Source organism: Silurus meridionalis, chromosome 24 (genome assembly GCF_014805685.1).
Source record: "Silurus meridionalis isolate SWU-2019-XX chromosome 24, ASM1480568v1, whole genome shotgun sequence".
Classification (NCBI taxonomy): Eukaryota; Metazoa; Chordata; class Actinopteri; order Siluriformes; family Siluridae; genus Silurus; species Silurus meridionalis.
In genome coordinates this window covers 6,713,390-6,725,991 of record NC_060907.1, presented here as the reverse complement: position 1 = coordinate 6,725,991, position 12,602 = coordinate 6,713,390, and the positions used below count along the sequence as shown (strand labels likewise).

Here is a 12,602-nt window from a genome sequence, read left to right as displayed (position 1 = left end):
GCAGTCCAACTAAACGATAACGGCAATTTTATTATCGATTTTATTAATTAGTGGTTGCAGCACTATGTCAATCCATGTTATTAGCCAATCAGAGTAAGGCACAGTTACCCTCCTCCCCCTCCCCCTCCCCCCAACGTGAAGTCTGTACCAGGACATTGAAACTATTCGATAAGATTGAACACTTTCCTGAAAACTCTGGCAGTGCATTCATACAAACATGGCCAAAAGACCAACAAGACCAAAAGAAGCTCAATATGCCTGCGAGTACATTTTCAATGCAGGTTTCCTTCTTTCTTTCTTTCTTTGAATTCATGACCAATGCTTTGGCGCAATTTTATTCCAGAATAGATGAAACATGCTTGTCCATGTAGGCCGAATTTCTGATCAGTCCCACGTGACTGTAAACATGAAATGACCATTTCTGACTGAGGATCGATGGTGTAATCAACGAAGCAGTAAAATGGAATGATGATTGTGAAAGTAGGATTTAATAAGCGGGCCCATATCCCAGAATGCACTTCTCATAAGCACTAGAAGGAAAGTGAGAACACTTGCAAAATGTGGCGTTAGAATTGCAGCTAACATATATCATCTGACCTCTAAAGTACACGCACATAAAATGTATGACTAGCAGTATACCATTAGCATTAACCTCCTTACCTAAACAGCACTCTGTAATGCATTAGCGTTTGGGAAACGTATGCTCTTAAAGCAGACGTTTCTCTATATCAGTGTGGTAAAACCTACCGTCTGGACGTTTAACCCAAATACACTGCATGAGCAAAGGCTTGTGGACATCTGAGCATATTGTTAGTGTGCTTGTGGAGATTTGTGCTCATTCAGCTACAAGAGTCAGATACTAATGTAGCTGGGCTGCAGCATTCATCCCAAAGGTGTTTCAATAGGGTTGAAGTTCTATAGCAGGAGATACCCATGTAAAGCCTATCTTCATAAAGCTGGATTTGTGCACAGGGATGTTATCAGGCTGGAACAGGTTCAGGTTTCCTAGTTCAAGTGAACTGAATGTTTCATCCAAAGACGTCCTACAGCTCAGGGAAGAAGTACATTTAGCTGGAAAAATCAAATCAGGTGTCCCAATACTTTTATCCGAATCTGTTGAAATGAGGTTTAGGTTTATATTTAGTTTATTGTTTTATTGTAATCCTGTAATATTTTCATGCTGGAATAGGTTCGGGTCTCCTAGTTCAAGTGAAGAACTGTTTCCAAATATATCCAATAATACACTTGTGTGTCTAACGTTATGGTAACCGTTTGCGTAAAGAAGCTCATATGGCTAGAAAAGACAGCTGCCTGATACTTGTGTCCATGTAATCCGTATAATGTCTGTATAATTATTACATTTAAATTAAATAAATATTAAACGGTATTAGTAAAATACATAATATGAAGCTTGCTGGTGTTTTTGATTCTGCTGCCGATAGAACTTCTAAGAAGACTCAGATCTACGCTGTAATCTCAGTAACGGCGCCAAATATGGATTTATGTCAACAACGATGTTTACATGTGCTAAATGTTTTCATTTACAGGCCCAACTAAATAAATCAGTATATATAATCTTCCTAATGCTGAGTATGAGATGAGAAATAGTCATACAGTCTTTTACCACTCAAATCTGATTGGCCAGGAAGTATAGATTAGTATCATTTTTAACCATAGACACTAATGAAGCATACAATTGAAGTGATTCAAAAGGGCAGTGTCATGCTATGTTAATAGCTTTTTGTTATATTGTTAATGTTATTTCCAGCTTTGCAGGAAATATTGCATGTTTGCATCTTATTAAGATCAAGTTTAATACAATCTGTGGGTTAGATGTGGGATGTCTGTAACATGATGTAAGCACAGCAAGATATTAGGTACACTATATGGACAAACGTATTGTGGCACCTGATATCCTGCATTTGATCCCTTTCCTCGGCTCGGATCTGCCTGGTTCATTACGGAGCAACATACGAGCTTTGAGGATGGATTTGGACCGTATTTAAAGTCAACAGTTTACTACAATGGCTCAGGAACACAGGTTGCATTTCATTGCTCATCACTGCACAACTCGACAATGACGAACTGTAATGAATAGACATTCGGTGCCACCCAGATGAGGATGAGGTTTTCCTTCGAGTCTGCTTCCTCTCAAGGTTTCTTCCTCGTGCCATCTGGGGGGGAGATTTTCCTCGCCACTGGATCGCTAATTAGGGACAAACTTACAATTATGAGGAACAAACTTAAATAATCTTTTATAACCACTTTATCTGTGTAAAGCTGCTTTGAGACAAAGTCCATCATTATATACAAAAACAAATTGAATTGAATGTCTTTGGATCAGTTGTATAGGATGCCTTTTTCCCTTCACTTGAACTAGGAGACCTGTTCCAGCATGACAACGCTCCAGTGCACAAAGCCTGCTCCATAAAGATGTGCTTTACATGGGTGGAGTGGAAGATCTTCTGCTATAGCGCTCCAACTCTGTTGAACATCTTTTGGAATAAATGTAAACGCTAATTGCTCCCCAGGTCTCCTCACCTCACCTACCTCACTTTACTGTAGCTAAAAGAGCCCAAACAACATCTTGTAGAACATCTTCCCAGAAGATTGGAGCTTATTATAAGTGCTAATAGGGTCTATATGTGGAATAAGATGTTCAAAAAAGGAACACATCCCAAACTTATAGGCAGGCGTCCACAAACTTTGCTCATATAATGTATATAATAGTGATAATGGTGAGTGGAAATGAGAGGTCAAACCTTTTCTTTTTTTTAAGTCCAGTGTCATGCATGTAAGCTTACATTGGTTGGAAGGCATTGTTGTCCATCGTTTACATCTGCCCAGATGTTGGTACCTATAAGAGCAGTAAAATGACTCTGTAAATGAGAACTGATTTAAAAATTGGATCACGAGCACCGGAGCACGCTGTTCTTTCCTGCTGAGCCTGGAGTCATTATTTCTTGGAAGTGCATTGTCTGTATAATTTGTAGATGTTTATGCGCAGTCCTTGTAAAGCATGCCTCCTTTAATCTCAGCAAGTAGATCGCACAATAAAATGGACTGTCAATAAAATTTACCGCCAAATACCCGGCCGTGATTTACACAAAAACTTGTTTCAGTCACGGTCCCGGTCTATACGCGTTGTCAGAGTAGTTCACCCTGATCAAGTCTCCTAATTGGCACAACAGAGAATTGTTCACACAGAGACCAGTGCTAGTTTCCCTCCTCTGGCTCGTGGCCACAAATGGCTGTAACATTCGCTGGGATTCGGACTAGAATCTCTTGGTGATGCGTAAACCATCTGTGTCCAAGACCCAAGGCAGAGATGGTGTATTCTGTTCCTCTAGTCAATCACAGCAGCTCCTGCCAATCACTGAAGATCACGAAGAGCTCATGCGTGCACAAAAGAGTGAATGGTATTTTTTTTTACCCAATGGCTTAAAGGAGAACATGGGGATGGGGTGAGACTTCTGTGGCTCAGGAATTAGAAAAGAAGGAAAAATATATCCATGTGATCCTAAGTGATATAGACTCATGGTGACACCAGAAGAAACCTTTTATATCATACTGAACAGTATGCATTAGATGTGGACTCCTGATCATTGAAGACCTGTTTGCAAAACCATTGGTATTAATATGGAATTGGTCCTCAGATTTATTAGGTGGTATCAAAACATTTTGAAACTGGTTTTATAACACGCCAACAGATGGCAGCACAAGGCTGCATGCACAGTCACAAGGAGCACCAACCATCATAAGTCAGTGTGCCAAAAGACCTCATGTTGCGGACAGCAAGTCCCTGCACCCTGTCACGAGCTCTCCTCACACATGACTTTTTCGCCGAAAACACATGATTTGGCTTCTGCAGACTTAGCCCTTTCCCCGAAAATGAAGATTTGGTGCTTGAAACTCTTCTAAAAGAAGGCTTCCAGGACACATTTCAGAAGTGGCAGGAACGCTGGGAGCGATGTATTGCTATTCAAGGGGACTGTTTTTGAAGGTGATAGTGTGTAAACAAGTACTTTCTTGAAAAAAGAAACTTTTTGATACCACCTTGTATAATAACCTGCACTCTTTTGGGAAGGTTTCCACTAGATTTTGGAGTATGGCTGTGGAGAATTCAGCTACAAGAGCATCAGTGAGTAAACCATCACAATTGTTAATTGTGAAAGTCTGCGGTTCAGTCACTGTTGCAGTAAGGTTGATTTCATTGATCCATGAAGCCCACACAAGTTCTTGTGCATAGGAGCATTGTCTTGTTGAAACAAGTCTTGGCCTCTTAGATCCCATGAAAGGAATTTGTAATGCTACAGCATCCTAGTCAGATATGTGGCTCCAACTTTGTAGGAAAGAACCACCTATAGGGGTGATTGTCAGATGTCTATGAACATTTTGCTCTATGCATGATGATATGTTGCAAAGTCAATAAGCCAATCATGATCTTTTATATCTTGTGGAATAGCTGTTGGATTTGACCTTTAAATGTCTTGTTCCAAATGCTGTCATGCTTAGATTAGAACTAGATCCAGCACCGAGGCTCAAAATGACATGTTGTGTCAAAAATCCAGGCTTCACATTGCACAGCATCAAACGTAAGGTTAAAGTGGATTCTTCCACCTCCCAGCATGTTGCAAGACTTCAGAAGGAACCTCTATTTAACCGAGACAGCAGGAGAATTTTCACACTTTCTGCAAGTCTGTTTTTCTCTCTCTCTCTCTCTCTCTCTCTCTCTCTCTCTCTCTCACACTCTCTCTCTCTCACACTCTCTCTCTCTCTCTCTCTCTCTCTCTCTCTCTCTCTCTCTCTCTCTCTCTCTCTCACTCTCTTATTCTCTCTTTAAAGCATGTGTCATCTCTATCCTGCTCCACTTGGCTTGGTTTAAGGACTCAATATATCCAAAGACCAGCACAAATGACAGCTGCCGCTTTATATGACATCTCACTTGATGTCTCAGTCTTTGGGATTGAGGGCAACAAATCGCTTGACCTTCCTGACAAGGACATCTGTAACATCTAAGGTTGCCCTTATTTCAGGAATAGTACCCTTTAAAACTCCTTACAAATACAGCGTAATACAGCACATGTTAATCATCCATGTTTCATTGCTCAATTAACATGATTAGAACACAGAACACATCTATCTATCTATCTATCTATCTATCTATCTATCTATCTATCTATCTATCTATCTATCTATCTATCTATCTATCTATCTATCTATCTGTCTGTCTGTCTGTCTGTCTGTCTGTCTGTTTTTCTTTACTAATTACTGCAATAATGAACCAATTAAAACACCTTAATAATCTATCTATCTGTCTGTCTGTCTGTCTGTCTGTCTGTCAGGAAACATTTTCATTTTCTTTGTAATGTGACAAGATGCTTTTAGTTTGTTTATAATTTTTTAGCATCCATTAATATTCACGTTTGTTGACAGATGACGTACAATTTGAAATATAACTCTAAATGTGTGAAAAGTGCATTCCTTGGCAAACTGATGGATTATATCCAGAGCATGCTCTTATTGAAAAATTCATATTTCATAACGGGCCACATCACACCTCCCCATCATTGATTGTTTTCCCATAAAGGCACACCATGCCGTATTTTATTACTCACTTAATAACCATGAATTATTCAGTAACTACATTTAAGTGAATCATGAATGTGTGTAGTTATGAGAGCGAGGAGTATAAAATCTGGCCTTCAGTGTGGCTCATGGGAGTTTATAAAAGGTCAGCTTTCGAAGGAAAACCCGTTCATAACGCTTAGGTTAGCTGACCCAAGAAAAAAAAACACCCAGACTTTATTTATTTATCTTTATCTTATTAGACTTCATTTTTATTGCTTTATTAGATTTTAGATCAAATAACATAGTCCAGTGGAAAAACCCTAAATGAAAACCGAACGTAGAGGGCATCGAGGGCTGTGTTTGGACTGAAGTTTAATCTGGTTTTCAGAAAGTTGCCCGTAAAATGCTGGTTAATGAAGTCAATCTAAATCTATCACCCAATCTAAGTGTAATTTCGCTTTCATCATCGGACAGCGGAGAAAACTTCAATGTGGAAATCCAGGGATAATTATGACCTGAGAACGAGTCATTTGGTCTAGACAGGGTGGGGAGGTAGGGGGGGGGGACGGCGCTTTAATCCGATTTCATCCAAGCAGCCAAAGTGCCCAGGCGCTCTAATTTACCTCTGGTTGTTTGGGTGCGTCGAGCTGCGCAAATCCATCACTTCCAGGCACAGCGATCCGGCATCGGCAGGCAGATTTGATTACGGCGTACAGTAGTGCTCAGACTGTCTGCCGATGTTGAAAGCGCGTAGCCTAGCTTTGCACTCAGCGCAGCTATTAGAGTCTGGCCCTTTTAACGCACTGCCTTGTGTATTACAAAACACACATATTGTTTGCATAACACCACAACACTCTGTGTACCACCACAGCTTTCAGCCAGGGGAGATTTGATCAGTCCCAAAATACATCTCTCTCTTTACCAAGCAATGCTGGTAGGGTTTTATACGCTCTAAAAGGTAGAAGGAATAGCATGTAGGAAAACGAATGACACTCTCGTGAAAAAAAAAAAGGCCGCACGGTTGACGACGATACACACTTTATTGATAGCTACTGTAATTAAGTGTAAGCGTGGAGAAGAGTGAAATTGCACATTCATCATATCAAATTAGGCTGTATTGAGCCCATGTGAGGGCGGCCTGCTGTAATCAGCAAGAACAGCTACGGAAACCGTCACCTAAGTAGCAGATTTGTATTTTTTTTCCCAAAACAACGGAGGAGGTGTGGAATAGGAAGCATTCGAAGTAGTAAATCACTCAGTAAGACGAGTTTGTGGCAGAAATCTGCTTTATTTATTTTCCTACGTAAGTGTTTGCGGTGAAGGAGCGCCATTCGAAAAGAATTTGTCTCATTTCTGTCTAAATTAGCAGCAAATCTAATACATTGGCACCAGTGAATTCCTTCTGCAAGTCCTCAGATTTTTCCCCCGAAAAACCAATCTTCGCTCTTACCTTAGTGTAGTGACAAACGAATGAAAAAATATATATTGTTACTGTTTTTGTTATTGTCATAATTCATTCCATTCCATACAGTTTCAGTTTTCAAATTTTATTTGTCATATGTACAGATGTCAGTGACAGTTTGTACAATGAAATGCTTAAGTAAGGCGAACAGGCAAACTACAACAAACTGCAAATATTTAACAATAAATAATATTAAACAGTAAAGGACAAATAATAGTAATAATGAGGCATACGAAATGATTGAATGAAACCCCTGGTTTAGCTACAATACGGGTGGTGCAGTGGGCAGCATCACAACCTCCCAAATCAAAAAACCCTGTTTTAACGATTGCTGTAAGTGTGGAGTTTTTGCATGTTCTCTACATGGGATTCCACCAGGTTTTCTGGTTTCTTCCCAGCGAGTTGTACTGACTACTCAAAGTAACTTTTAGATGTTTGTTTCCATAAGCATGCCTTCAGCCCTCAAGTCCCTGAATCCAACATGAGCCAAGATAAAGCACTAAATGAAAATGAATGCAACATGTGATATGCGTTTATTAGAGTCTCAGCTGCCAGTTTGTCGCTCAGCTAGTCATGTTTAACCATGATGCATGAACCATGCATCGTATATTCAGAGTATACACTAGGTTTACTGGTCGACGCTATATTGTGTTATGTGTATTTGTCCCACACTGTTTTGTGTTGTTTTGCTGTCTGTATTGTTTTTCGTCTGCACTGTTTGCACTAGGTTGTACTGGATGCACTTTATGTAGCTTTATGTTATGTGTTGTAGCTCTATGTTGTTAAGTGTAGCACCAGGGTTCTGGAGGGACTTTGGCTTCTTTTTAACTGTAAACTGTGTACCACTGTGTATAGTAGAAATGACAATAAAAGTCTCTTGACTTGACTTGACTTGATGCAGGACATATGTCTGGTCCCATCTACTGGTCCTAAAGGTTTAGGCAATTGCAGGCTCATGTCAGGCTCTTTAAAGTCATTGTGAGATTCAGTTATAATGTGAATAAACTAGAGTTTTAGGTTACGTCTACACTAATCCGAATAAATTTGATAACAGCGTCTTCGTCCAAAACCGCTCCTGCCGTTTATTTACTTTTCCGGCACTTTGAAACGCAGGGGCAATGACTAAAAATGCGTCATCGTTTTTGAAAGCTTCCACTTCCAACAGTCCATGCTGCTTCGCGAAATACTGTGTTTTCTTATTTTTCTGCTACAGAGAGCATTTTCTGAAAGCTGACAGAAAAAGACGTCTCAGTGTGGACGGAAGACAAAAACCGAGAGGAAAATATACATTTTACAAGTGTGGACATGGCCTTAGAAACCTGCTATAACACAGCAGTCGAACAAGAAAGAAAGAGAATTGAAGAAAAACGATTCCACACATTTTTACACAATGTCCTTACGATTGGTTTTGTTCTTGTTTTCCGGAGTGTGTTTTCTCACACTCTCTTTAATTTTTCTGCTAATCACAGTGCGTACAACTTGTCTACAAGGTGTATAGCCTGTACCTTTATACAGGACAGTCATGTCTAATTCTAATTGTCTTGCTTTTGTGCCACTAAACAGCCCACAGTTAGCGACTTTAACTGCCACTCAGTGGAGTTGGAGGTTGTGGTGCGGGACGGAGGGTCAGAAAGTAAAAAAAAAAAGAAATTGATCAGTGACAGGAAAATCGATGAAAATCAAAGCTAAGGGAATGTAAAGTGTGCATACAGAATTGTCCAAAAGCTGTAATGGATTTTTTGTTCCAGTGTGCTACTGTTATTTCTGTCTACCTTTTTCTTTTTCCAAATCAAACCCACTGTTGTTTTTTGTCCACAGTGGTTCTCCTGGACACCACAGCTGTATTAGGAGAACTTGGGTGGATGACCTACCCAGTAAATGGGGTAAGTAACATCACAGCTTAAATGCCACAAGCTATTACATTGCTTTTTTCGTTGTTTTTTTTTTTTCATTTCTCAAAACACCCATTTATTCCTAAATGTGGACGTAAACCATTTGGCAAACTGTAATTCTCTATAAAAACATCAGATTTAGTCCAGCATCAGGTATAATCTGCCTCAGGGGGAAACTTGGCACTTTGACAGAGTGCCTAATTTCAGTAAATTTGATATTTTTAGACATCCTGTGTTTGAATGCTTACCGCTTTAACACCTTCAAAAAATAAATATTAGGATATTTTCTGGGCCGCTTCCTTTGCCAGCAAGAAGAGATACAGGATGTGTGATTTTAGCATTGGTGTGGAGTGTCGTGCTTTGCAATGATGCATATGATAGTATAATCGGATCGTAATCCAGGCCTGGTCAGGTGATCGGCATACGACAAAGTGAAGTCCAAACCAAGAAACATGAGACATATACAGTAGAGGCTTGGTATAGCATATAAACTGGGCGAGTTACTTTGCAAAAATAAAATGAACCAAAGGAGAATTAACACGAACTTATCAAAGGGTTAATCGGAAATACAGTAGCTGGAAACACTAAGGGCACGTGAGGGAAATGACAAGATTGGGTGGAGACAAATCGTGATTCAAAACAATAACTATTCAAAGACGAGAAGTCTCCATACTTCCTAACTCCACAAACAGTGTCATTTTTATTTGAAATTTTCTTATTGCCTGCTAATTGTTTGTGACTCCCAAATTCTAATTTAAAGATGATTTCAAAGGCAATAACTTCAAACATATATATATATATATATATATATATATATATATATATATATATATATATATATATACATACAGGTTTGAATTTATTGCCTTTAAAACCATCTTTAGATATATATAGACTAACCATGAAGTATATATCCGTCATATACTTCATGGTTAGTCAGAAAATTCTTCACTTCACAAACCCTGTTGAATTCTCACACATTTATGTACACGTAGTCAAACATTATATCATGTTTCTGCATTAACGACTACAAACTAATTGAATCTCGGGCGACAATGCTAGCCAAGCCAGCTTAGCGACGATCCGGGATGTGTGCAGAGAGCTTATTAAAGTGATATTAATACCTTCGATGAAGTTCGCACAATTTCTTTTTTAGGCTGCCTGTCGTTACATGGAAATGAGGTTTCAGCTTAATTGGCTGGTTCTCATAGTGAAATGAAGTACAGCTTTATGGATGCATGGTATGAAAAGGTCTTATGCTGGTTATTGAAATGCAGTGCTACTGAAAGGCATTTTTCATTGTAATGTCGGTTTAGTATTTTCACTAAATTTGCTTTTATGCTTTATTGGTGTTCTTTTTCTAGACTTAGGATCCGAAAAGTTCACTTGTAGCTTAGTTGTTAAGATCCTGCAACTAGCATGTCAAAAAACTAAAGTTAAAAAGGTCACAAATGTAGCTACAAACGACAGAACGATTAATTATGCTAATAACCTGATAATTAAACCAGACAATTTGCATAATTCAAAATATTGAAACAATTTTAAATATATATTCTGAAAACGTTTTGAGAAAATGATATTTTGTTTGAAAAAAATATACTCTTTAAAAAGAGTTTTATCTCTTTTCTTTGCTTCTTTGATGATATTAAACAAAAGGAATCATACATCTATAAACGTTGGTGCACGTGTATTCAAAATTATTTGGAAGGGGTCTACAGTGTCGGAGGTAAGGTTGTTCCTGTAAGGGTTCCATTAAGGTTTTATCATATTAAACCATAAATGTAACTATAAATAGATTTTTTAAAAATAGAACAGTTTTATTTTACACAGAAAAACATGTACATTGAAAACATGGATGTGAGGAAGAGATGATTCACGAAAGGAGCTCGTTTACAACTCTATCTATCTATCTATCTATCTATCTATCTATCTATCTATCTATCTATCTATCTATCTATCTATCTATCTATCTATCTATCTATCATCTATTTATTTATTTATCTATCTATCTTGGAAGGAGTCTCCAGTGTCAGATGCATTGCTGATCCTTTAAGTTTTAATTTGAACTTTTAGTTGTAGCTAAAATGTACATCCTAAAGTGTAAAAGTGTAGTGGATGAAATGTAACTAGAAATGGATAAAAAAAACACTACAGTTTTTATTTTACACCAAAATAACTGATTTTTGGAATGAAAGGAAATTGTAAACAGTGGCAGGTTTGCTGTGGTAGCAAACGAATCAAACACTTCAGGACACGTCTTCATTGAAAAGTAACATTGAATAAACGTGTCCTCTGAGCTGTTTAATAATATAACTCGTAATAAAGTCAGCTGACCGTAAATACCATATTTGTCCAAAGCCCAGGCCCGTTGAAGTTTTTCAGCTCCAAAAAACGTGACTTCAATGGCGATGCGAGTCAGAGGCGGTTTTGTATTGGAGCTTGTGTAAAACGACCTACTATGCACTAGCGGGTGATTTCCCAGCGGTCCTGCAGTGCACATCTTCAGATTGCTTCTGCTCTTCTTCTGGAAGCCGCGGTGCGAAGGGAGGACGGATTTCCTGGGCAACGCCGCACGAGTTTTCATTTGTGGTGCAATAACAAGCCGACCCACATCTCTCCGATCAAATCAATAATTCATGCTCTAATATCCTGGATGTAATGTTACCTGTTCTCACTAGGTAGCCTTTCTCTCTTTTTTTCTCCCTCCCTCTCTCCATCTCTTTCTCTCTGCTGCTACAGTACACAGGGTAAGGCATGTTAATCAAGGCCTCTCCTGTTGTCTTTTTTTTTTAATGAGCCAGCTGGAACACACACCTTTCCCAGCACCGGGACGCTCCTCCTGCCATTTAATTAGTTTTCTAGTAAAAGAGGACAAGAGTATATTTACAGTCTTTTTTGTTTACACTGACACAGACATGTCCTTCGGGTATACTTTGTGAGGTTTTTTCTTCTCTTCCTTCTCTCTTTCTCTCTCTCTCTCTCTCTCTCTCTCTTTCTCTCTCTTTTTCCCTTTGTTAAAACTCTCCTGCTTTCTCTCTGACTGTGCATGCGATGGCAGCTTTTGTTTGTGCTGTTTTGTTGACTATTCTCCTGGCTCTCCTCTTTGACGTGTCCCTCCGAGGCTCTCTGTAATTACTAAACGTGTCACAGAGCGGCTGTGATTCCTCACACGTCGGATTTGGCGACGCGGATTTCCATCGGTGTGGTTTTTGATGTTTTTCGAGGCGAGCATCCCCGTGCTGCGAGCGAACCAGAAAAGCCCGTATGGTGCATATTTAACGTAGAGCTAAATACGGAAACTTTATTGAATTGTATAGAAAACACGGGAACCAGATGCACGTTGAAGTACACAGTAAAATTAGAACTCAGACAATCAGGTTTTTTTTACAAAGAAAAACGTACAAAAATATGAGAACACTTGACTTCTCCAGCCGTATGTGGTTCCTCCCCAAACTGTTACCACAAACATTTAATATTCTGTTTTCTAATGCAGTAGCATGAATTTTTTTCTATTACGCAATCTAGGAGACCCAAACCTGCTTCGGCATGACACTGCCAATGTGCACAAAGCCAGCTCTATGAAGATATGCTTTACATAGTTTGGAAGATGTTCCACATTATTGACCAACCTTATTGAACAATAAATGTGAACGCTGACTGCACCCCAGGCCTCCTCA

General features: G+C 39.1%; 1 protein-coding gene across 1 annotated transcript in view; it reads left to right on the top strand.

Moving 5' to 3' along the window:
• The window catches only part of epha6 (eph receptor A6), a 178,902-nt gene that overhangs the window by 10,431 nt on the left and 155,869 nt on the right, over positions 1-12,602 (top strand). The window contains exon 2 of the mRNA XM_046837773.1: positions 8,852-8,916. Within this exon, the coding sequence (XP_046693729.1) occupies positions 8,852-8,916 (65 nt within the window). The remainder of the gene's footprint in view (positions 1-8,851; positions 8,917-12,602) is intronic.